We start from the raw sequence: 27230 nt of genomic DNA on the forward strand, positions 1-27230 counted from the left end.
ATGCTTCACACTCTAGTCTACTTGCAAGAAAAGTCCAGGATGTTCAAGTATGGTGCAGTAAACCAAATGTTTGCATTCCACCTTTATATCCTAGCTTCCTTTAGAATGTGCACAAATAGAGCAAGAGCAAAAGAAGAAAACAAAACCTAGCTCAAGCTCTAACAGCTTTCATCTATGGAATGAGTAAGCAAGCAGATTTTGTTTAACATTTTAATTTCAATTTGAAAAGATTTGTCGGCAACTAAAAAAAACTTGAAAAATCACAAAGGTTATTAAAAGAATGGGCTAATCTTGCTCTCTGTTGCTCAAATAGTTGAAATTTGTATGTACTTTCAGTTTTTTTTCACTGTCACACTTGCATTGACAACACTCTGTCTTGTTCAATCTACAACACTCTAAATGTCTTTCGTCACTGGCTTATTTTTATTACATCTGCAAACAGCACTTTTTTTCCTTTTGCCATGCTGAACAATACATGATAGCTTTCAAGTGTCAAAACCCTTTTTATCAAACACCAGAAAAAAATGAAATATAAACTACTAAATTAAATCGTGGGGTTGGGGAGATCACTCCAAATGCAGCCTCCCAAGCATCCTTACAAATGAAACTATAAGATATTCTTATATGTATAAATATGTACACACACACACGCTGGTGATAAAGCTGAAACTTTACAACCAATCTCCCCCACACACTGTAACCAACAGTGAAATCTAAGTTTGTAAATACCCAACGAGTATCTACATTTAACACACACGGTAGTATTTGTCATAGTCCAAGCAGCTGAGCCATCCAAGACGGTAAATTCAAGCGACAATAGACCCATTTCTTCAGAAACAAATGACATGAAAAATTTTGGTCAATATCAATATCAATATTCAGTCACTATCATCTGCCAATGATCATGAAAAACCAAATGGCATTCTTATGCTAGCTGAAACAGACTTAGCAAGCATTACCAGATAAAGAATGGCTGACATGCTATGTGGGCCCATTAAATCTGGTAGGAAAAGATGTTTGAGGGTCACTAATTTCCCGCTCTTGAGTGAACACTGCAGCCTCTGGTCATTATTTAGCTGTACACAAGAAAATAGTGCTTCTGATATTTTGGCAAATATATACATATCTTAAAACTACATATACAATTTCTCCCTACCAATTATATGTGGTGTTCCTGCAGTCCTAATCTATAGATCAGCAGTAAAAACTAATTCTGATTACAGTTACATCTCCTTTTCCAAAAGAAAACTTAAAGCCATTGCCAGCTCAAAATAAAACCATTTGCTCTTGGTGTTCAATATTTTGATGCTAAACTCTTAAGAGCATTCCTGTGAACTGCAGCCAAAATTCCACAGAATCCTCTACTGTAACACCGATCTTTAAAAATAAATTGTAAATGTTTTCGTGAACAGTAACCTTCATCCTTTTCAAAAACATTGGTATCTGGCCTGTTCACTGCATAACTCATACACAAACACTGACAAATATAAATACATTTAAATGATAGTGTGCAAAATCATAAAGAAAACAGCACAGGACAACATGGGGTAGTAAACTGATCCATTCAGTTGCAGTTAGGAACACATCAACAAGGCGACCAATATACTGCAACAAATTCCCACAGAATTTGATCCTGCATTTGATAAGTCTTTATTTAAAACCTTTTGTACAGCAGAAAGTGTGCCTTCAGTAATCTGGACTCCCCCCCACTCCCCATCCCAAAGTCTTTGGCCCTTTTAAGGATGCTGCTTAAATTCTTCGTTGACAAAAATATTTAAAAATAAAAAGCACTTTCTTCTCTCCTGTGCACTATGAGGAGATCAAAGCCCTTCCTTACAATGACAGCTGTGTTAGTGTTCTGAAGTGATCTGCATGACCCTTTAACCTGTCTTTTCTCCACCAGATTAAGAGGTTTAGTCAACTGCTACTTCAGTTTACACTCAAGCCAAAACTGTGGGCATTCACAGATGCCACAAGTACAAATATGATGACCACAGTGCAGCCTAGCATGTTTGACTTCATACACTTTCAAACACTGCCAAATTAAAACCAGAAACAGTGGAAATGACATTTTTTACAGCACTATCATCAACACACATCCAAATATTACAGATTAAAAGGAAACTGTATTAAGGATATTAGATGTTCACAATTTTCTCATTGCTTTGCTACAAGATGGGATTTCAAACCCCCATTTTTAACACCATGTGACAAGCAAAGAAATCTATTTCAGGCAACAGAGTATGTACATTTGTTTGCATCAGTTCACATAAAAATCATGAACCTGATCAAGTGTGATCCTGCATGAAAGAAATATCCAAGAATTTATCTTTGGAAATCTGCCCTTAACAGCACACCTAACACAGCCAACTTTTGGTGGTGTTTTTATTTTTTAAATCCCACAGTCTAGTTGCCAAAGGGCTAATCAACATAAGTGTGTAGGGCACAGAATGTGGAAGAAAAGGCCCAACCCTCTCCTTCCACTAATTTAATCTCCCCTGATAAAATCGCACTCATTTTTTCCGGACAGCTGCTGAATAGGCAGGGTAAATATTCTAAGCACAGGCTTCAGCATGCAGCACAGAGTGATCTTCTCTTCCACAGCTGTGCACTAGCCACCAGGCTTCTCTTAAATATGGTCACAACAGCTCAGGACAGAAAAACACAAGAACCACATAAATGTTCACTGAATATCTAAAACAAATAGCCTTAACTTGCAAGTTTGTGTATTGTTCCCAGTAGAAGGGGTCAGGGGAGCAGCTCAAGACTGTAAAGCAATTTTTCATTCACAACAATTCATGGAAAGGGCATTCATTTCATAAAACACCAGGTGACAGAACATTAAATAAAATAATCCTCCTTTAATTTTCATTCTTTCAGCCCTAGAAGATTACACTTTCCGAATGAAACAAGGAACTTTCATCAGAATGCACACACCTATCAACTATTGAACTTGACCAGGCACTCATAAGAACCTTAACTTCTAGACTGAAAAGCAAAAAGTTAACTCCCTGAGAGATGTTACTGGATAACAAAGTATTAATGCTTTTTTTCCCCCTCTACATCTGTTCACGCCCATACCCCTGGCTGCAAAACACTGAAGTGCAAGATTTTCCTGTCAACACTAACAACAAAATTTTTGTTTAAAAAGCATCCTGGCAAGAATCAACATTTCATAATAATTACAGGGTTTGGGAAGACCTGCTCATTTGGTATTGTGCCCAAACAAAGTGAACAGAATTCACTAATTAGCTACTGTAATGGGGAACAGTCCTCTCCTAACCCAATGAAAATCTGTACAAAATCCAGATTCTGACAACTTATCTCAAGTAAACACTTCCAAACACAAGACTATAGCAAATAGAGTCAACAACAATCTTCTCTTAATTTTCTAGTAATGTCACACAGGGGATCATTCCATGGCAGTGAAGAACCCCAATTTGTTAGATGTTCACCTTGAAGAAAATGTACAACTTACCTGCAAGCTACCTCAGTTCAGGGGAAGATGGTTTAAATGCTAACAAATGCTAGAAAAAAAAAATCATGTTAACTTTCAAGTGATTTCACTTGAAGGGACATTCCAGACTGCTTCACACAATACCAGAACATCCAGCATGCATTCTGCTCTGATGCTTCAGATATTCCAGTCGCTTGGTGGTGTGTGCTTGATCAGCCAGGCTCACTCTTCTTAACACATTGATTTGATTCTTTGTTCTTGTTACTCTTACAAAAGTGCCAACAAAGAAAGCGCTGCCAGTTGGCTAACTTTGCTGTGAGAACTCATACATCCCTGGGGAAATCACACACACTCTCACACAGCCACAGAGCATGTAAACTTACAAACATGGATAAACTATAAACTTACAACGTAATAAGCTTTACAAAAACTCCCACACTGACGAAAACTAGAAAACAAAGCATGAGGTGTATGATGAGGGAAAAAAGGCTGGAAGTGATGAGCAGTGGGGTATGACTAGAAGACATGACCAAGAGCAACATGTAGTGGGAAAAAGATGAGAGTGGTGCTGACAGTAGATAGTGAAAGGAAGGGGTACTGCTAATGACCTCACACACACAACGCTCTCCCTTCCTTGTATCACTCTCAAGACTCTATCACATCTGCTGAGTGTTGTTGCTCCTGGCCTGAGCTGCAGCCTTCATCACTGACAACAGTGCCACTGGGTTGGGAAGGAGACTCGAGACTAACATCCTGCTGAACACAAGGCTTCGAGGTTTTAATGAGAGCTGAGTCACTGCCATCTGATTGGACCACCACCACCACAGCACTCTCTTCGGCTTGTTTCACACCTTCCACCAGTTCTGCTTCCTCCACTTCACCTTGAGATCCCATGTTCACAGCTTCCTCCATCTCCTCGTCGTCCTCTTCCACCAAGACAACTTCTTCACTATTGCCAGCCTCGTCTTCCTCCTCTGCATTCTCCTTTCTCTGCTGAACTTGATCAGAGACGGGCTCAGAAGGAGGGCTTGTCTGCACACCACCCTCATGTTTCTCACCATCCGAGCTGGCTTTGGCAGCCTTGCTCAGCGCCTCCAGATCACTGCTGATGCTGCTTGCATCCAGGAAGGAGGTAGCAGCTGTGACAACAGGCATGTCAGCATCACCATCAGGCTCTTGCTTGATGTCAGAGGTATCTGGAGACTTGCCAGAGGTGTGGCTGCAGGTATGGCAAACATAGTCTTCTTCTTCTGTGACCTGCTCCTTGCCAAGCCCCACACACAACAAGTGGAACCAGAGCTCACATCCATCGCACTGCACCCAGTTCACTTCTTCTCCTACGAACACACAAAAATTCTTAAATCTCTTGATTGAACACTTTAAAAGAGATCGACAGAAAGGCATCATAAAGTCCCCCCTTCAACATCTGTTTCAGTCTCCCCCAGCACCAGCCCCAAAAAACAAATTATTCTTACACACAAATGAAAGCCATTAGCACCTCTTAAAAACCACCCACAAGTAAAGCTCACTACTTAGTAATATCTGTTGCACATTCAGCTACGGCAACCAAATCATTTAACAAGCTTACCTTGATCTGTGAACTATCCTTTCACTTCTTGTCTATATTTCTCTTTTATCTATTATTTGTTCTGTTTTCTCCCCACTTCCCTTCCCAATGACCATGGCGGTCATCTTCAACAGCTAACACAGCAAAGAGTAACTCAGTTTAGAGAGTATTTCCAGATGTGTACAGTACACAGTCAGAAAAAAATACCCGTATTTTCACTACATGCATTTGTGACATTCAATGCATACAGGTAATCATTTTGTCCTGATAACTCACCAACTGGCCTCAAGCACTTGGTGGCCGAACAGTCTTCATCGTTATCATCATCAGAGTCTTTGTCACCATTCTTCGGTTTCCTCTCTTTCTTTACTTTTACCTTCATATCTGGTCTCATCTTCTTTAACACCTTCTTCTTTTTCTCTATTTCTTTGTTTTCTAAAGCCTCAATCTTTACTTTCAGGAACTTCTTCTTTTTCTTGATCTTTTCTCCTGTCACTGTTCTCTGTGTTATACAATCCTCACCAGTTTTAACTGCAAAGACAAAACAAACAAAAAAATTATTAAGCATCGCTATTAAATCTCAACAAAATGCTTGAGCAATGTTAATATGGAAGCAAACTGCTTCAAGCGAAAACAAGAATGAAAAGCATTACGAAATGGCTTTTAAAAGCATAATAAATGAAATTGAATTTATAGGTATTCAAAATTATGGTTCTTGGAATGAAAGCAGACTGGTTGATCTCCCTATTACAACCCCTCTCAGTTACAATCTGATTTTGGTGGATTTAACGTCTTAATGGGAAGGTTTTACTGTAATATTAAATATACTTTGAGCTGAATCTGCTTAAGTGAGTTGCACTCAGACTTTCAGCAGTAACATGAAGATACAATCAACCGGCATCGTAAGATGATCTGTGAACAAGTGTGGGTAGACATGTGCAGGCGAGTAACTGCCTGCAGACAACTGTTAGCCCTTACTTCAACACACAATCGAATAACCACAGTCACTTACCACCTGTGTCCTCAGTTTTGACAGGCCCTTTGTTGAGTTTCAGCCGCACCTTGTCCTTTCGTTTGGCCTTGATTTTTTTCAAGGCTTTCTCTCTGAAACCCTCTTCTACTTTAATCTTTTTTATTGGTGATGGATGGTCACTCCCCTCAACTCCCTTTTCCCCAGTGCTGGCTCCATTCACACCATTGTTTATAGCACTCCCATCTCCCATTGGCTTCTTCCGTTTCAACTTCTTTTCTTTCAAACTCTTCAATTTGTTTTTGGTCTTTATCTGTTCCTTTTCCTTGCGGCGTTTCACTTTCAGCACCTTCTTTTCTGGCCTCTCTTTGATGCCACCTCCTACCTGATTTTCCGTATCCTAGAATAAGCAGAGCTTCAGGTGAATACAACAGTGAATTAAGTATCAGAAATTCTTTAGCTCTTCTGACAAAAGGATTTTACATCCTTCATGACTAACCTGGGCACAGGTTCCTGGCTGAAAACAACTCTAGATCTGTCTCCTCTTACTGTATTAATGGGGAAAGTTTGATGCATTAACAAAAGTGGCAACAAATGAAAACCCAAAATATTAAATAACTCTTATGCATATGCATCCTTTAATATAATACATCTGCAGACGTATTAACTCATTCTATACAATTTGCTTCCACAAAAGTGAACATCTTCACAGCTACAGTGTGTTTTACAAGCGGGTAGCATCACAAGTCACATTAGGCTTTACATAAATAAATGAATATATAAGGGAAGAAACTGTTGGTTTAGTCAGACATTTTTTTACTATGGATTATTCACTTTAAAAGCTAAACCAGTCAAACAATTATATAATTTGAATTTGTACTACAATAGCCTAGAATGACAAGAAAATAGTAATATCTGAAGTTTAATGTAAAATATTTTCATTGTTTGGCACTTTATTTTTTATATATATATTGTGTAAATAATTTTTTTTTTTAATTTCTGCCTCATACCCACGTTCACATCAGGAACTCCCTCTGTTCCACGCAGTTACCATCTTTCATTTGCATTTGGTACAAGAAAACAAAAGCTATATTTCTTGCACATCCTATTGCTGAAATGTTTAAAAAAATTCTCTTTAAAATGGAGGACCGACTGAAACCAGGTGCTACATGCTAAATGAGTTTAGACAAAAGTAATACAGCACATGCCAATTGCCACTTATTCCAAAAATTAGCATGCACAGCAAAAGCCCTACCCACCAACAGAAATTGTGTTGATGGCAACAAAAATCTATTTCTACAAGAAAATACCACACACAGGGTCAGTCCTACCCACCAGCATGCACCATGTTGACTGAAATCTGTGACTACCTGAAAATCCAGGAAGCGTGGATCAGCATGGGGATGACAGGCCTGCAGCAGTCGCCAGATGTGCTGTGTCTCGTCAAGTGTCACCTCTAGCAGGTCGCCTTCCATCATCAGCTCCTCCAGCTGAGCGCGCACAGTCTCAGAAATCTCTAGAACTGGCCACTCACACTGCCGTGCAACGAGCGGGGTCTTGCGGGGATGTTTCCTTGGAGATCCATCTACACCAACAGCAACTCCTTCACAATATGGAATTTGATAACATGCACACATTTTTAACCCACAAATCTGAACAAGTGAATGTCTACAGCTCATCAATGGATATTACAATTTCTCATATATGGTTTTTCTGCAAAATGTAACATGATAAGGAATGAAAAAGCTAAAATCTCAATCTCAGTCACAGCACTGAAGCTTGCTCGCTTCTACACCAAGCATGTTGATATCCCAACAGTACTCACTGGTGCCAGTCTTAGACACAGATGAGTAGGCATGTTCTGAAGACATCCCAAGGGATGCAACCACAGGTATATCAACCTCAGCCCCTATATCATCAGCCATGGAATCTCCTGCTCCCCGTGGTGATGCTGACTCAGCACCTGGTCCCAAGGGTGAGGCTGCCTGTTCTTCTGAATTGGGAGACCCACCTTCCTTTGCCATGGTGCCACCAGCGTCCAGCTGTCTGCCAAAAGCAGATTGTGTTACGGACGCCAGGTGGCCCTGAAGTTCTGGGTTTGAAGCTGCTTTACGAAGTTCTGCACTTATAATTTTCTGGGTTTTTTCGCGGGCAACCTGCCAAAATCATCAAAAACTGTAACCATGCAAGGAAAAAAAGTGCTACCATAATTCAATAATAAATGATGCTGAATGGGAAGTGTGAATTGTTGACGTTTGCAACACTACAGGAGGTCATTCTTAAAAAGAAATTTTTTTTTTTTTACAAAAGTACAAACCTGTTCTTGTCTGCGCTGTGTGAGAACAGAAAGTGTGGCCAGGGCAGCAGCTAACTCAGGTGTGGTCAGCATCTGGCGAGCTCTGTCCTGCCAAGCCATGGCGCGCTCAGTCAGACACTGCAGTGCCTCGCCCTCTGCCAGTCGCACAGGCAACTTTTGTAGCGAGACCAACAAGGACAAAATGGTCTCTAGGCGAGGCCTACGTGACCGCAAGCACACAGGACATAAGAATTTCATCTCCCTACTAGTTTGAAGCACTGCTGGCTGACCTGGTTTGGCTTTCATGCCGGCTGATTTAGGCAGTGGAACACAAGTGCCTGTACAGAATGTGTAAAACATCATTGCCTCATCGTTAACAAAAATGGGTAATCATGATACACACAAATATGAACATGAAGTTGTTTAGTCCATTTTTTTCTCCCAACCAAGGATTTTATTATGCATATATATTACAACCATTTCTCCATTAATGAACCTAATGCATTTTTTAAATATTTGTTTTAAAAAATTGAAAACTTTAAAAAAAGTTTTATTTGCTCTGCACAATCACTTCCCTCCCCACAAAAATTAACAAATGATCTAACCTTAACTGCCTGAAACCTATTAGCAACCTGAAACATCTGTTAAACTTATCACTCTTGTAAGATAAACCATTTACACAATTTCTTCCACTTCTGAAAATTTGTTTGCATCATTTAGCAATAAAACATTGACATGATTTTTAATTCAAAAAGTTATAAGGGTGAGTACAGACACAAGAAATCAAAGCAGCAACGCACCATGGAACCAATCTTTGCACAGTTCACACTGTAACATAAAACCAAAAGCACCCTTGCGACACACGCAAAACCGTGCATCTCCATCCCCACCATTGGACTTCTCCATGTTCCTAGCACGCAAATCACGCATAAGGTCCACTTCTCGGACCTCAGACAACTTGAAAGATGCCACCTGCATTTAAAAGGGGTTCGTTCAATGAGTTGAGTGATGGACAAAAGAATTCATGCGAACGAACATATGAACAAACTAGAGGACTTAATAACTAATATGCACTCAAAAACAAATACTCACAATGGTGGCAGGGTCGTAGGTGTCTTCAGATTTAACTTCTGGCTGACTGTTTTCTCCATCATGACTAGATTTTTCAAGTTCTTTGGTTTTCTTTTTTCTATTTTTACCAGAATTATAGACCCCAATGTCTAACCTTGGAGACAAAACCTGCAACAACAGCAGTTTCACAGATTCAAGATTCTTTATTCTATCAATCACCCTTTAAGAGGATTTAAAGATACTAAAAATATATCCACACACATTTCCATCTTTATTAATAGTATCTCTCTTTCACATAAACACATTCACTGATTGGTTTGTGACAGCTAATAAAAAAGCAAAAAAAACCAAAAAAACAAAAACAAAACAACAACCAAAAAAACCCTTATTCTTCACATCATCCACTCATTCTTTCCTTCTTCCAGCCTCTTCATGTATACCTGCATATACAGTCAAGTAAATTAAAACCTACAAACACATGTAAACAAAGGATAAACACACTCTTGTTCTCACTCCTTCACATACATTCTGTATTCTTATTTCTTTATCTCCACGGGCTACTGTACACATTAACATACTCCCATCCATCGCAATATACAATATCTTATTTCATCCACCCACCCACATTTTATCAATTCATCAAGTTCACCATTTTTAGTAATATCTTCACGAATTGTATCAATCTGCTGAGAGTCTTTTATTTTTTGGAAGTTAATAATGATTGGAATTTATCAGCATTTCCCATCTGCTAATTATTTAATACTGAATCATAATCTGCATCATTTAACATCCCAACTCATTACCTGTCTCCCTGTCTCAGAGAGATATGCATGTGTGCACACACACACACTGTATGTGAATCTAATCCAAATTCCTACTTTAGATTGAAAGATTTTTAGTACTTCATATTCTTCTCTGAGCTGACATGGTTCTCACCTCTAAAAGAGTGTAAGTTGAGTTTTTCTTCAAAAAGGTCCGGGCAGTGCGTTCACGCCAAGATTTGGCTGCAGAAACTTGCAACTCCACCTGCGACAACTGGTCGAGTCTAACTGGGATGGGGCGACCTTTATTTACAAGTCCTTCAAGAACCTCTAAGTATGGGTAAGAGTCGCTAGTCTGCAAATTACATCAGATACTTTATGTTAGCAACAGTCAAACTACTGTTGCGGTTGAACACATTAGTAATTATATCACACAAATTACATCAGGTACTTTACAATAACAGTAAACAAAATGTGTAGCAGTTGACATCAGGAAACAAATTTAAAAAATGCAAAACACACACACAAACACACAATCCAAATTTCTTAATAAATTTAAGCCAGGGCTTCTGCTAAGGCTAAATTCTTTGGGGTCCCAGGGACTCCTTCTTCAGATTTTTAAGGGGTCCCTGTTCTTCGCCCAAATTTGAATGGGACCCCATTGACGAAAACTGAAGGGGTCCTCCGAACTTTTAATGCGTACTGTACGCAATTTTTTGCGTAAGCAGAAGCCCTGTATTAAACTCTTTTACTTTAAAAACAGCCACCAATGATATTTCATTTTTAAGGACTTCAGTTTACAAATAATTCCATACAGTATTAATTTACAAGTGCTTAAACTCAGATTCCATCCTGACTGGCAATATATGTCAGCCTTCTGCCTCTACTTCAAGATTAACTTATCCTACAGAATGAGCCTTAATACATGTTCCTTGATGCAAGTCTGCTATCAAGTATGAAGGGCATCCATTAGCCATTTTAGTCATGGCAGAATAACCACAGTCCACAACCAAATCTCTGTATCTTACATCAAGGATAAAGGAAAATATTTTTTTAAAAAAAAAGACTTGCCTGTATGCCTTCAACCTTGCCAGTCCATTCATTGGCCTTGCGCACAGCTTCACGAAGGGCACAAACATTGGGAAGAAACGCTGGGATGTTACGTGTTTCACTTATGATGGCTTCCAATGTGCTCTTTAAATGTCGAGGTCTGGGGATATAAATTAAATCACATGATACTAATTACAGAAGGACAGAAATATCCTTTAGACAAACCATGAACCCATATTACACATCCAGTCAATTTACCAGTCACCTTCATTTTTCTCCCCTAAAATACCAATGACAACTCTAATCTTCATAAAAGAAGAATATGTGGCTTAGTTACAATTTTACAAATTTTAAGATCTACAATAGATTCCAAAAATGGAATTTCTGCTGAGAGGTATTTTTAGAAGTTCTGATCACATATTTTTCTAAATTATGCTTAGTTTTAAGTCTTAAAAAAAAAATCATGATGACCTGACAATCACTTGGGGATAGGCACTCTCCCCTTTTCCCCCTCAACCACCCCCCCAAACAAAAAAAAAAAACTAAAAAGAAAAACTCCCCCTAACCTGGCTTGCAAACAGATGCGGGCCTTTTCCTCCCATCGTTCAGACACTGTCAGGAGCTCTTGGAGGTGAGCCATGGCAGTTTCTAATGCTGGATGTGGTGCCAGCCCAACACCCGACTCTATAAGCTTCCTCATCACATCCAGCGTTACTGACTGGGGATCCTTTAGCGTTGAGTACATTTCATCTAGCCAGCGCGCTTGCTGCAGGACCTGCAAAAGTGAAATCTTCATATGCAGATCACTGCTTCCCCTTCTCATTCATTCCCTTGGAAAGATTTTGAATACAGAAAAGCTACTTTATGACCTTACCTGCTTTAGCCGAGGGATTTCTGGAAGGTCCACATCCAATGTGATGCCAATGTCGATGAGTTTCTCCAGCTGCCTGGAGTCTGGCACTTCAGCACTTAGGGCCTCCTGGGCCTCTTCCTGAAATGCCACAACCTTGTCCAGCAGCTCCTGTAAAGTGTACATACAGCTTTCACACATCCAATGTTCATGTAATCAATTTAGTTCCAGAAACAGCTGTAAAAATATTAGAAGCCTTTTTCTTCATATGACACAAAAAGTATGGCCTTGTCATTATATAATACAAAGTGTATAAAGCATGAGCAGCTAGAGAACATCTCATCAGCCATACTATAACTATGTAAAGGTACCAACGAAAACATTGCAAAGAAAAATTGTTTTCACCTTAATCAGGACAGCCTCTCGTATGGAGCATGGAAGAGCCATGACTTGTTCATAAAAGCAGTTAAGCTCATCCAGCGTCAGCTTGGCAACATATTTTCCATCCAGAGACTGACGATTTCTGGGTATAGTTCATTTATACACAGCATCAAACACATGCTCTTTAAATAAATTATGAAATGTTGATTAAAAAATATTGTAACCAGTTTGAATCCATTATTTCTGATGAGGAAAATGTAAAATGAATTATTAACCTCCAAATATAAAGTGATATGACATAAAGTCACCAGTTGCAACTATTTACTGGTTAATAGCAAGCAGAATTTGGCAAACTGCAGATGGATTTTAAAATCAACAATTCATCCTGATGAAATAAACTCCTTCCACCACACACCAATTTTTCTCTAATAAGCACAGACAAGCCAATCACCTGGTTCTGACTTTCTTGCTAACCAGCTGGTTAGCAACACTGGCACACTTCTCAGCCTCACTGATAGCAGTTGCCAGCGTGTTCTTCAGCTCAGAATCAGGGAACTTCTTTTCATCTGCCTCTTGTAGAAGTTCTTTGAAATCGCCAAGATCTGCAGGTTGAGCCAAAGTGGGTTACTCAAACTTTTACCAACAGCAAATAAAGAAGAGCATATTCTGGTGATCTCAATACAAATATGAGGTTCATTATTCATTAGCAGTTTCTTACAAGTCAACACACACCAAAAAAAAAAAGCTAACCCAGTTTATCAGTGCCAGAGGCCTCCAAAGCAGCAGTGACTTTCATGTTCCAGTTATCAAAAGATTCAGCACGAATCTTGAGACGATGAAGCATGGCAGGCAATTCATCTAAAGTGTACCGATAGCGAAGGCAGTGGCGACTTGCAGGGCAATGGCAAAGATCGTCTACATGATACAGGCATACCAAGCGACCTGGAAAAAGAATGTTATAGTTTGGGAGACAACACAAGCATTTATTTCTTTATCCCATGTTCCATGGAAATTTGTGGTTACATAAAACGGACACAAAAGGAAAAAAATGTCATAAGTACACTTACTTGGGGAGCAAGGACAGGTAACTGAGGACAAAAAGCAAGTGGTCTTGCAGATATCACACTGACGTTCATCATCAGGAAGTAATTCAAAGGCCTCCCTCTCGGCATCAACAGTGCCCTATAAAAAATGTACACTTTTCACTTTGGATTAAAGCAATGGTTCTCATTCATTTTATAACATTCACTGCATATACATATAAAGCTCAGCATTACTTTATGCATGTGTTTCACGTACATGTGAAGAATAGTCAGATGCTGTGTGAGAATTGATAACAGTGTAAGGGAGGAAAAAAACTTACTATTCAGAGATTATTTGGTCATGTATTTTGTCCCAATAACAGATACATTAAATATCCAATAACATATTTAATAGCTTTAGAAATGTACTTCAATTTCTGTGCATGAACTATTGTTGTCTTTGTTGTAGGTTAATATGTCAATGTATTTTAATACAACACATCTTGGATCAAACCATCCAGCATCGGGGTGGCTACCCTCAAGATGTAGTGGTGCTGTGCTGAGGTTAGTGATCGCAAACCTTTGGCAACAAACATTTTACATAGATTTTCAGATTTTTTTTTTTTAGTTGTTCTGCTTTAGACACTTTACTGTCAGCCCTTGCACATAATCCCTTACCCTATCAAGTAGCTTTTTGCGCAGCTTCTTCTCTGTTTCAACAATGTGCAGCATATCAAAATGGGTGGCAGCTGCAAGGCCCAGCTCAAGGCTATCTGGATCAGCTGCCATCTTGCAGATAAGTTCTTCATGAGAAAAGACACACTGGCGGTGCAACATGCGGTAATGTTCAATGCATTGTCGACCCAATGACAGCTGTCACATAAAAATCGCACAGAAGTGTTTATAGCATATGCATGACTTATAATAACTAGCTTCATATAAGGTGCTTATAGCAAATAAATGACTTCTCATTTTAAAAAAAAAACAAAAAAAAAACCACCTCCATAAATCATCCTCAACGATTCTCTCTGGTGGTGGATTCACCTCCATTGATTAACACTAGCTCTGACTATCAACCAAAGTGAGCATGTGCTCATTGACTGTTGTACCTCTAACAGAAATCTGGATCCAAGAACTTATATTTCAGCAAAAGATTATCTTACCCAGTCAGATGGGCAAAAGTTTACTGCTTCTGCAAAGTTGTAACCAGTGTTAAATCCCGCGTGATAAGCTCGAGGAAATGTCACCACGAACTGTCCCGCATGCTGATCTGTACGGAAGATCTGAAAAATACCCAGACAAGACTTTGAAGAAATGAACCTTTCTGGGCATTCAACAATTACAATGCTTCTCATACTACTGTAAAATAAAAGTAAGCATGACAGCGATTATTATGATGACAGTTTCTACTTCTGTACACAAGTCAAAGCAAACTCGTAACAATAGTTTCAGGTGCAATATAAGCACGCAGTAAAACCTGCACTCACTGGGACGCTCTTAGCCATCAAAAGGTTGGGGTTCATAATAGTCGTAAGCTGGTGCAAGAGGTCAGGAGCCTGTTCAAATAATTCTGGGGCTGACTCACGCATGACTGCCTCAAACTGGTCAGCTGCTGTCCCAGGACACCCGTACCATGTCTTTGGCTCTCCCCTATACAAAACAAATGTATCTGTCACCAAAAACAGAAGCAACTGGTGTAATGCTCACAAAACAAAGTTTGAAGAACAGGTCAGTGTGAATGCATTGGAAACTTATGCTGTTTCAGCCATATCTCAGAACCCAGCCCAGCAAACAGGTGCCATATCCTGAAAATATCTGCGAGCTGAACCCACAATACCCAATGTTCTGATGAGAAGAACCATACTTCCACAGAACAAATCATCCAGTTCTATTTTACTGACCAATGGAGGTAGTTGATAGAGTAGCTCCAGTGATCTTCAATGTGCCAGCAGAAACTGGAAAAGCACATGCCTACATAGCACCATGGAATCTGCCACAAAAGTAAACCAAAAGTTCAGCAAAGTACTGCTCTTTTAGGGTTATGTGCTACTAATCCTCTATGCTCTAATAAATGAACACCATCATTAAACACTTTCTTCATATTACAATGTTACAGTCTGTTACCACCAGGCAAACAAATGTAATGTCTATATGTGTAATAAGCCAAGACTAGCACGGCATTTATGCTGCAATATAAGTACTATTAGTCTGCAGCTATTTATTTTTTATTATTTTTATTTATATTATATTATGCAGTGAGTGGCTCCTAGCTAGGAGCTGGTGCAATAAGAATTATTATAATAATATTATTTTTAAAAATTTGCATATAAGAGGCAAGTAGAACTGACCTTCATGCCTGAGATATCAGCATTGATGTGACACAAAACACTCTGCTCTAGCACCGGCAGGTTGTTGAGATTCCAGCCAGAGTTGATGTACTCCTACAACAACAGCAACAAGGATTATTTTATTCAAAGAATATAACTTTTTTTACCAATAGGCTATATATTGGCTATATTGCTATATTACTCTATATTTTGCTACTATTCTCAGAAAGTCTTGACAAATTTTCTAAAACAGAACAACTGGTTGCATAAAACTGTAGGACTTCTCAATTATTGTTAACTACAGTTCTTAGAGGGAAAAATATGTAAAATGAATCGAGGTAATGTTACCTAGAAACTTTAACTGATAGTACACAGCATATATTTTACATTATTTTTGTTAGTTTTTTATACATGAGCCTTTACATATTTGTTTTGTGCCAGGGATATGATGCATTGAACAGTAGTAATAGAATATCATGTCCTCGAGGCAAGATTGGTCAGGACTATTTTTTTTAAAAATACCATTTTTGGTAGTAATATTTCTTTCTTCAAGTACTTAACAGATGTCATGACTGTATCGCCCTCTAGCTACCCAGTTCCAGCTTTCCACTCTTTGATTGGCCAGGGATAAACAAAGAATGGACAAACCAAAATCAACCAACTCAAACCCCTATCCCTTGCTGCCTGGTTGGCGAGTACACACCTCCAGTTTTTCGCCAGAACTATCGAAGTCATGGGATGGGTGTAACACTGCTTTCCCCATTGTCACTCTTAGGTAATGTTATCCTTGTTTGCACAATGGCTAGCTAGGCGTACAAGCAAGATATACATGCAAAACCACAGAAAAAGGTCCTGACAGTCATCCCAGAAAACAGCTTGAAGTTGGCTGGAAGAAACACAAACACCTACATGCTAACAGACAGCTGTCAGTCACAAGGTACAAGGAGAATGCTGTCTGCTGCTCTTGAAAGTTGTCCTAAGCACACATTCCCCTAACATACGCTCTTCCTTTTGCTCTAAGCACCAAGTCAGATCAGGACAAGGTCTCTTTTGAAACTGATGCATGCAAGTGACATGCTGCTTGTCTTTGGCACGAAAGGCACTGGCACATCAAACAATACAGAGAGGTTGGGGGAGACTAGTGTTACATGGAAGCAACAGGAAACCACTGATCACAAGGGAACAAGAAGGTACACTGTCAACTGGTCAAATGTCTGAAGCGCATTTCTTTAAAAAAAAAGCAAATTGTTGTTGATATTTGCCTGCTCCCTCATCCAGTAGCAGTGCTGTAACAACCTGCTTTAGCTAGTCAGCAGAAAACTAGCGTATGAATCCTTTTGTTGCCGCAAACTGGGGTAGCAAAAAACACGACCAACATGGTCAGAAGCTGGTGAAGTGTATTCACCAGCAAGGCAGAAAGGGAAAGAGGTGAGGCGGTTGATTGTTTTTAATTGAATTCTTCTTTCACTGGTTATCACAATTAGAAATAGACAGCTGGAATTGGGTAGCTAGCTAGGGGGCAATATCTTCATAGTCATGTTACCTGGTAGCGTACGAAGAAGAAACAATTTTTGAACAATCTGAAAATTTGTGTGACACAAAATGGTTTGTAAAAGTTATTCTTTTCCACTACCAATGAATCTATATTCTCTAACTATTCAAAACCTTCAATATTTTGAATCATTAACTTACCTCATCTTCTGGCAGAAGGTTAGGGGTGCCCTTAGTAGGAAATCCACTGCCCATTTCAACAGCATGGATGTCAGCACCATACAATACACAGACATCTTCTTCCAAACTATGCACCAGCCGCCAGAATTCCTTCTCCACCATACCTGTTGTGACTCGCTATTGGTCAAAAAGAAAGTTTTTTTTAAAAAAGCATTCAGTCTTTCCAAAATAGTACCTGATTCATAACAGTAAAGCAATTTCTGCAAACACTGAAAAAATTAAGGAAAACCCACTTGATCAAACAAACTGAAATTTTTCTTGAAAATTCTAGCATCCCCATAACAGCTACCATTTTCTTTCGACAAGAAATCTAAAGAAGTCTCAAAAGATCAAGATTTTCTCAGCAGTTCAATATACATAGGTGCCAAACATTCTACAGACACTGGTTTATAGCCCATATTCTTTGTGAAAACCGAGCCACTTACGTGGACTGGCATGTTGAAGTATGTAGACTTGAAGTGGTCAGCCATCTCCCCAAAACTCTGCAGAGTGTACTCCCTTTTACTCTGCTCAAACCCATACAACTCTGCTGGCTTGCTGCAGGCCTGATTACACACACAAACCAACAAAGTCCTGATACATTAAAAACCCTCAAAGGAGCCATCTTCAACTATTGGGAAAAAAACATTATATATGTAATCTGCATATATCCAACAAGGACTGCATATATCCAAGTTCATTTATGGAAAGTTCAAAAAGATATGTACTAATTCATGTACTCCACATACTCAAACACATGGCAACAAAGCTTAAAGCAATTAATGGGTCTACAGAAAAAGAAGCATTTGGTTGGGTATGAACCACATGAATTAAAAAAAGGTCATAATAAGTCAGGGCTTATAGCTTGAACTCAATAAGGTCACCTCCTTTTCAAACAAGATGTCTCATCTAGTTGCCACATCTTGGCTAATTTTACAAAAATAACTTTGTCACAAAAATATAATTTTGAATTAGTTTTAAACATTACAGTTAGCAGAAATGAATTGTTCTACCTTTAGGAACTAATATGTTTTGGTATTTTTAGGAAATTCCCATTTTTCAGCATATCCGAAACTGCCTTACGGATTTGTATTTTGCAAATAGAGCCACTTTGAAAAATTGGTATGTACATAAAAAGTTCCAGTTATTAATACACACAACTAAGCTTCTTTCATCCTATGAGCACACATTATCCACAATCAGGAAAATTACAAGATAAACCGTAATTCTGCTGATTTTGCCGACCAAACTGACAAAAACAGGGGAAACCTGTGTGTTCTACTGTGTTTTGCTCGCTATACCAAAAAGGACCGGTGTCCTGTCATACGCCCCAAGGGAAAGAACTTGTAGAGAAATGATCCAGCATTAAAATGAGCTTTCTTTTTGGTTCCTGTACCTTTAACTGTTCGCAAATTTAAAAAAAATAGTAAAAGCACCGTATACATGCTAGATGTGACTTCTTAAAGAACGCGAGCTGCTAGCTGCGGCTTGTAGGTGCAAGTGCAATGTATTAATGGAGTTCACAACATTCTGTGAAAGCACTCTTTCCCCAGACAAAACGTTAAATAGGAAAATAATTGTGTAAAACAGAAAAAAACAGAAAAAAAAAGAGAATTTCATTACTTATGCAGAATTTGAAAATGTATTTTAAAAAAAGCTCATAAGCAGTACAATGACAAGACTAATCACTTGAATCATCTCATTCACTTTGGGTGCTTTAAAAACTGTGTACAATGATGTCAACATAGCATGTCTGATTTACTGAAGCATCAAACAAGGATAGGCAAGGAAATCCATAAAATTTTACAGAAAAACTTTACAGCAGCTGCAGGGACAAGGCACTCTAGGTACATTTGGTCACAAAGTTATTTAGCCTCAGCTCAAAGCAAACTAATATGCAAAAGGCATCCAAAGATGCTATTTTCAAAATAATTTTTTTATCATTTATATTACGCAATGACAAATGGCCAACCAGAAAAACTTCTTTCTCACACCCAGATACATGAGGAAAAACAATGACCTGTTTCACACAAAGCGGACAGCGCCAGTCCCCCTTAGGCACCTCCGACAAAGGTGGCACCAAACAGTAGGTGTGAAAGGCATCATCACAGCCATCACAAAGCAGCATGAATGCCTCTCCATCCCCACGCTGGCACACATGGCAATGGTACTTGTCTACTTGCGATAGTAACTAAAAGAATTTATAAAATTGTTTAGTACAAAAGGACCAGCGAGAAATCAAACAAAACTGTTCAAATTGTACTCAAATTTCTGTATGCTCTGTACAACGACTGACAGATCAGCATTCACAAACATAAAAACATAAAAGAAAATCCACTTTGTGCATTCCAAGTCATGAAGTTATTCTAAAGTAGTCTATATATATATAAAAAATAGGCCATGTAGAACGCATCAAAAAGTGACAATAAAGCACTATTAAATTTCCTGTACAAGCAACTAGTGGCCAAAAGACATTAAGGTTAGCCGAACCTCTGTGGTGTAAACGCCTGGAGAGACTTTCTTGATTCTTGTTTTCATACTGCCTTTTTCCTCCTTCAACTCAATAGACAGTTTTTCATCTGTTGCAAAACATGTTTAAAACTAGTATTCATGTCAAAAGTTCCATGCAACAAAATAAATGAAAAAAAAAAAATCCCAAAGCAAACAAAACAATAGGCTCAGGTATGAAACCATATTAGCATATTTACAGGTATCAACTGCAAATCAAGACTTGAAAAAAGATAATATTTACAACTGTTGCATCTGATGTCATGTGGCCATATTAAGTATTAAAAAAGGGAAAGTAAACACTGTCAACATTTGGTAGACACTGAAACCATGAGTTCTTACTAAGAACCACATCTTCCACGACAGACAAGTTTATTATTTTTATTATCATGTATATTAACTTGGAAATCTCTCATCATGTTTAAAGTCAACAGCTTCTTCTCTGAAGTCAGTGGTAGATGGATTTACTTAGAACTCAAATATCAAATCAAAAAACTTATAAACATTACCTTTAGGATTGAGTGGTGGTACAGCTGCTTTGGGACCAGCACCAAAGAACTGCAACTTTTTCAGCTCCGAGTTTGCACTGTAGTCAATCATAGACTCCTGCACAATGGCAATACTCAATAATAGGGTCCAAATTCTATAAAAGGCACAGGAAACTCACTCATAAATTTTCCAAACACTGGCACTTGTCCACAAACGTGTGCATGTCCAACCAAACAACACAGTCCAAGAAACTAAACCCAAAGATCATGATGATAGGACAGACTGTTGAGCAACTCTCCATTTCTGAACCCAGGTCTAGGTCTCCATTATGTCAGCTAATTTTAAAGAAAACTACAGGAGGGCAAAGCCGAAAATAGCAAACCTCTTTTTCAAAGTGCTTAGATTTGCGATGTTTCTCAGTAGCCTTAGCCAAGCTGGAGTGAGGCTTATAGTCTTTATCTTCTTTGTCCACCTTCTCTTCCTCAGGAACCACTACTGGTTTTTTCTGCAGAAAACATATCCTTCTCTAATTAGTTCCCCATGAAAGGTAAGGAACTATTTTCAGGGCTCGACATTAAAAACTGCCCAAGGCAAGCAGACTGCTGCAGATCAACCAATATTTATAATGAACCTGCCCTAACAACCAAAAAGAAAAAAATAGTTACTGGTAATCAAGGTTTTGTAAATAAAACCAAAATAGTTGGATTCAATTACATGTCTTCTCATAAAAAAATAAGGGAAGGGTATTGTCTGGCACCTTCAAAGTTATGCTTCTGAAGTGGATCTTCACGCCCATGACAATGAAACCAGCTCCACCCAGTCCACTCAAACCCACCAAAAGAGTGATGGCAGCAACTCACAGTTTCAGGATAAAACTAAGCTAATAGCACAGGTGTCTTTCAAGACAAAACTCAGCAAATTTAAACGTGAACTGAGATGACCCACATCAAAAAAAGAAAAGTGACACACCCAAGAAACCAAAGTTCACAGTAAGTCATGTCTTTCTGACGATGCTGCAGGGTAACACTTCTTATTCCCACAAAAAGAAACCTTGAAGATACAAGTCTTCTTCAACTCTTGTCAGTCTTTCTATGTGTAAACCAGATGGCCACTGGTTCATTCAATCTTGGATACAGCCAAGAGTTTAAAGAATTTAAACGAGAAATGGGAAACAAGATTTCCATAGAACTCAAGCCCTACTAGTGTGCACCAAGTTCTACTAAAAAAATATAGAAAAATGACTATAATGCAAATCTAAAGGAAAAAAAGCACTGTAGATAAGAAATATTTTTGTTTTTAGGATCTGATTTTTAAAAAAAATAATACAACACATCATTTCTAACCCTTCTATTTTAGAGATCTTCAACAATAAATCCTGAAAAACAAGCAGCCATGACAATCAAATGATAAAAATGTACAGGCACAATATCTCTTACAAGATTATTTAAGCGATACACTTTATTTACAAGAAAGTTAAGCCCACAATTTTCAAAAGCTACATAGCAATATATATATATGTAAGTATATGCTTCACTTTCCTGCCATAAGGCAGGTTCTAACCAAATCAAGAAATGAAGGAAAGTAGGCTTGTGGATCAAAATGTGAGTGGAAAGAGCCAGGCAAAAATTGTTTGTTAATTTCTATCAGCCAGGCTATTCTATAAAATATTGGGAAATAAACAGAAACATTACCTGAATAAAGGAAACCCACAGAAATTATCACTTGTACATTAATGGGAAAAAAATAGTTCCGCTTAAAGTCTGCCATTTGCTCCCATAAACATTGACTAAAAAACACACCTAAGCAACTTTTTGATGGGCAACAATACAAGTATCCACTTGCCTAAAAAGCAGATGGGGGACAAGTTAATGTCAAGCCCTGACAAAAAAATGATCAAAATTAATTTTTTTTTATCCCCAATGGTTAGTGTTCAACATTATTCAGCACTAGTAACAAGAAAGGTATCATTCAACAGTAATTATGGCATTAATGTTGTCTTGCAGCATAACAAATCCAGAAATAATAAGAAAAAACTATGATAATCTCACCCAATGAAAAACTTTGTACACTTTAAGATGCCACAGTAATAAACAGCTAAAATATCCCTAAGAATCTTTCTTACATCTTGAAATAATGCTACATTTTCCCGTATTTCATATGCATACATGCAACCTGCTGTACTTACTTCTGTCACAAGTGTGTCACCCTTCTTGAATAAGAAATATGGGTACAGGACCCGCTCATAGTGCATTTTAACAATGCTGCCTTGACCCTTTGCTGTTGGCAAGCCTAGTTTAGTTGCAATGCGAGACCACTTGCGTTCTTTTGAGACATACTCCATTCCTCCTTCTTCTTCCACCATCTGAACAGAGGTTTGTTTACAAATACTCACACAAGTATTGATAACATATTCACACATTTTTTTTTAAAGCACCCATTATGTTGCTTGATCTGCAACCATCATCCACTATGACTTTGTGTCATTCTAAGCATAATAGTTTCCCTGTATACCTTATGTCTTTTTTCTTCTCTCTCAAGACTGACATGACATTGTAAGATATATTTATAACCCTGAATTAATCCTACTCATGTTTCTCCATATAGCCTACACACCACTACCATTAGAAAGTTACATGCACACAATCATCAGTCAACAGCCTTATCCACCAAAACACAATCAGAACTTACCTTGTATAGATCATGCAGATCCAGTAGCTTCCGCCCAACATGAGGTATTCGCAGTGTGTGTCCCTGACAAAAGAGCACCATGTCCAAGTTCAAACAACTTCATATTACTGATTCCTTTTCACTCCACCCTCTTTTATCTTTCTCCAAAAGGAACACCACAAGAGTGGAATATACACAATACTCACAGTGTGCTCTCAATCAAAGAAATAGAATCTAAAATAAAAAATAGTGGACTTACTTTTATTTTAGTGGGAAAAAGCAATGAATGTATACAGCTGGCCTTTACCAAAAAAACAAGACTAAGAACTTCTGGAACAGGACATGTCTTTCAGTTCAGACTTTACTCAGAAAATAATGGTAAACAAAGAATCAGAATGTCCCAACATTGAATGCCCAAACAGGCAGCATTTTCACTCACTCAAGATCATTATTGAAACAGGAGACAAAATGAGGCGTTGCCTTTATTAACCCTACCAGACTGCTGTACTGATTTTTCAGTAATTTCTGAATCTGCCACTACACCACTGCACTGATTTTTCAATAATTTCCAAATCTGCTGCTATCCCACAGTACCTAATTTTTGGTACTTTGCCTTGTACGTGAAAATGCTCAGGAGCCCAGGTATAGGAGATAAGCAGTAATGTTAAAGAATTGTTAAATAAGCAATTGTGTATGCCACTTCTGACAAGAAAAAAATGAGAAAACATTTCTAAAAATGATAAATATAACTTGTTAACATAGGTGTTTCTGACAAAATCCAAGGAAAAACCACTTTAAAATTACTAAAAAAAATTACCAATGATTTGAAGAAGGAAAGAAAATGAATATACCAATAAAAAAAACGTTTGATTAGATAACACTGTTCTGCCATTTACAGCTTTCAAACTTACAGAAATGGCAGTTCGTACAGGATGCTGGACTCAAAGAGGTTACAAAAGCTGAGGTCTAATGTAGGAAAAAAAAATAAATATGAACAGAAAGAAAAATAACATGAATATTGTGTCACTTACCTGAAGTTCCCAAAATTTGAAAAGCTGATCCAGGAAGTTCAGTTTAATTCTTGAGTGAGCCTAACAGTTTAAGAGACATGAAAAAGTACAAATATAGTAGATTTTATGGTTCAGGTCTTCTATCAGAAGGCCTAGTTAAGCAGCAAATCAGAAATAAGAGGTAAGGGTAGGAAGCAAGGAAAACATGACAGACAAGCAGAAATCATAGGAAGAAATACTGAACTCTTAACAAGTCAAAATTTTCCTAACTTCATTCAAGCATAGTCAAAACACAAAAATCTCTTTAATGTATGCTATGTATACAGTATTATACTATTTTTTGTGTTAAAAATGTAGGGGATGGAAAAAATAAAAAAAGCAGCAGAAGAAGCTATGTCAAGAAAATTCAAGATGGCTGCCTAGGACAATCCTGGAGTCAGGCTACTATTTACTATTAATACCACCTTTTCGTGCATTTACTCTCCCTAACAAATGTCAAACATCTAAAAGATTCCACTCAACATCTTGAACTGTTTCACAAAATCACTCTCCTTAACGTAACTCCTAGCCTGAAGGACATTAATTCATTTCTAAGAAAAACTGTGATCTACTGCAGTCACGTTCTGAGAGGTATTGCCAAATAGAAATCACAGTTTAAGCCTGAGTGAAATTCATCATGCTTAATCATCATCAATTTAAAAAACAGATAATATTTAGATCAAAGTCAAATGTAGAAAAAACAAAATCATCAGCTGAACTTACCTCTAGTTCATTCAATCTCTGTATTCTAGGCACAAATCTGAATGTCTCTACGTCAACAGCAAAAGGAGGCTGCCAATCCTAAACAAATGAAGTTGTGGAGAATATTTATGGTACCTACTGTTGTCATTTTTAATTTTGAAAGTGCAAGAACAATCACTTCTGTATGAAAATATTATGTACTGCAAAGCAAAACTGTAATACCAATGTTAGCAATTAACATGGTTTGATACTGAATAAAAGCAACTAAAAATGAAACAGTATTAAACTATTTATCTTTGATTTTTTTAACTTCAATGAAAATCCAAGACTAAACAAGATGATGCATTTTTTTTCTTTCTTTGGTTTTAGAAGCTTGATCACTTGTTCATATCTTAGAATTTTTGTCTGCTCCTCATGACAGGACAAATATGCTTTAACCAGAGGTTGCCCTAATGCAAAGCCAGAATCATATACCCTTTCAAGCACTGTCCACTTCAACACTTGTTTCAGTTTCACAAACACTACAGAGGTCAGTAAGTATAAAAAGAATGCAAAACTCTTTGTTTATATCTGCCCTACCACCTGTCTTTACTAGTGCATAAAATCTATCTATAAAAGTTTACTTTGCAAACAATGCATGAGAAGTGAGCTTCATAACAAAGACAAATCAATTTTTCAAGGCATTCTTTAGAAATGCTTTGTCTTCAAGATTTGGTTCTAGCAGCGACCTGTACAGACAATCAATACCTGCTAGTCCTAAGGCTTCAGAGTTTCTGACTCAATTACTTATTAAATACAGTATCAAAAAACACTAACCAAAACTAACAGGGTTTTGATATGTTAAACTGTATTTTAATTTCTACAGGACTGCTCTCAGCATTTTTACATAACACACAAAATGTTTCTCATGATAAAATTAATTCATTACTTTTTTTAAAATGCACATGATTTCTTTAGGCTGATTGTCATGATTTCCCTCTTTCAAGTTCTGTAATGCAATCCCAGCACAATGAGGTTATACTGAATGACCTTCAAGATACAAAAGCAATTAAGTTAAAAAATGATCAGCCAAGTTGTTTTCTGCCAAAGTGACCTCTTGACCTAGTCTCTTCATTAACTTACTTTTAGATCTATAACTGTTATCCAAACAAACTTTAAGTACTTCAACAGAAAAAGGGTTTGTAAATTATATAGAAACACTGTAAATTTAGTCTGCAAAACTACTGCCTTCCTTTGGTTATTTCTTCTTTTTCTTTTTTTTTCCTACGAGCATAGTTTGGAAAGAATTATTTATGCATTCAGGATCAGAAATTATGTTTTCCCATTTAAGCATTTTAGTTTTGTCTTCGTGTATATAATTTTCTTCCAACATTTTTATAAGCAATTATTTTTTTATCAAAAGGAAAAAGAAAAGCCTTTTTGACACCAAACTAAAATTGTAAAATTAAGCATAGTCGGTGTTCTGTGAAACTCTCTCGTTGCTGGTTCTACGTCATCCTTCCAACGTTTTCACTGCAATGGCTCAACGCTATGCTGAATTGTACGTATCGGTTTGCTGATACAAAATATAAGTTTGAATTTAATGTAAAACACGAGCTTTCCCCTAAGTACAAAAATGTTCTGATAATTCCCCACTTATAACCCACTAAAACCAAACAATTCTGGCTCTTATTCGTGTACTTTTTATGAACAAATTCACAAAATGCTGTTGCCATATGAGGAAAACGCCAAAGAACAGCCAAACAAAGCGTCGCCATGTTCAGTTTAGGAAAGTGCACGTAGCTGCTTCTACATTTAGGCAAGAACACGATAACAGAGTAAAAAGTAGGGGTCAAACTAATATTACATAACAAGAAATAACTTAATCGTTTACTTACTCGTGGAGGGTTTATTTTACAAATGCCACTTTGCATTGCTATTGGCCTAATCTTAGCAATGTAAGCCAACGGATCTGCAAACTCTTCCTCGGTCGGTGAGAACACCGGCGCTTCAGGAGGTGGCACAAAGTTGTTGTACGGATCCGACAGATCTAAATTCATTTTCCACAACCTTTCATACACTTTAAATCCAAAGTCACCAAAGAATCATCTCCAGTAACACAGTTTCATATAGACGTTCAATGAAAACAAGCTCCAAAATACTGTCTGCAACAGGAGCCTAAGAACACCTCGATATCATCGTGCCCCCAAACTAAGTAGTTCCTGTTTAAGATTGTTTAGAAAAGCAAGGTACGTTTTTCTTAAATAATACCTTTTAATACACTTTTATATAATACTAATACTTTATTTTGAGAATTAAATAAAAAATATTATAGTTTTAAAAACAGTGCTTATGTAAACTTTTGCGGAGTGAT

At 37.7% G+C, this 27230-nt stretch overlaps 1 protein-coding gene across 3 annotated transcripts; it reads right to left on the reverse strand.

Annotated features, from left to right (window-relative positions):
- Positions 1-400: 400 nt before the first annotated feature.
- On the reverse strand, positions 401-27057 carry LOC112571484 (lysine-specific demethylase 5A-like). Of its 3 annotated transcripts, XM_025250475.1 has the most exons (32): positions 26755-27057; positions 24899-24976; positions 24158-24217; positions 23148-23210; positions 22645-22821; positions 20842-20964; positions 20480-20576; positions 19953-20041; positions 19483-19653; positions 17909-18028; positions 17445-17600; positions 15774-15866; positions 15327-15415; positions 14913-15075; positions 14589-14708; positions 14104-14298; positions 13471-13585; positions 13154-13345; positions 12855-13005; positions 12428-12545; positions 12047-12193; positions 11739-11947; positions 11194-11332; positions 10298-10477; positions 9383-9529; positions 9091-9262; positions 8312-8628; positions 7820-8150; positions 7365-7579; positions 6037-6394; positions 5301-5555; positions 401-4794 (listed from the first exon to the last, which is right to left on the reverse strand). In XM_025250475.1, exons 1-32 carry the CDS (start codon positions 26914-26916, stop codon positions 4103-4105), a joined length of 5694 nt encoding a protein of 1897 aa, XP_025106260.1. In that variant the 5' UTR covers positions 26917-27057; the 3' UTR covers positions 401-4102. The 3 variants fall into 3 exon arrangements, with proteins under 3 accessions (XP_025106260.1, XP_025106261.1, XP_025106262.1); XM_025250476.1 differs by lacking the exon at positions 20842-20964; XM_025250477.1 differs by lacking the exon at positions 19483-19653.
- Positions 27058-27230: the final 173 nt, after the last annotated feature.

The sequence above is a fragment of the Pomacea canaliculata genome, linkage group LG9, assembly GCF_003073045.1.
Source record: "Pomacea canaliculata isolate SZHN2017 linkage group LG9, ASM307304v1, whole genome shotgun sequence".
Lineage (NCBI taxonomy): Eukaryota > Metazoa > Mollusca > Gastropoda > Architaenioglossa > Ampullariidae > Pomacea > Pomacea canaliculata.

Bases quoted from the DNA above. Each gene is read 5' to 3' on its own strand.
- LOC112571484 (XM_025250475.1), bottom strand. From the start codon at position 26,916: ATGAATTTAGATCTGTCGGATCCGTACAACAACTTTGTGCCACCTCCT. The intron at 20,042-20,479 runs GTAATGTTTATA...GTTTTGCAACAG, and splicing joins ACCACCACTCAATCCTAAAG to ATGAAAAACTGTCTATTGAG. The intron at 11,333-11,738 runs GTTAGGGGGAGT...TTATATCCCCAG, and splicing joins CGCATCTGTTTGCAAGCCAG to ACCTCGACATTTAAAGAGCA.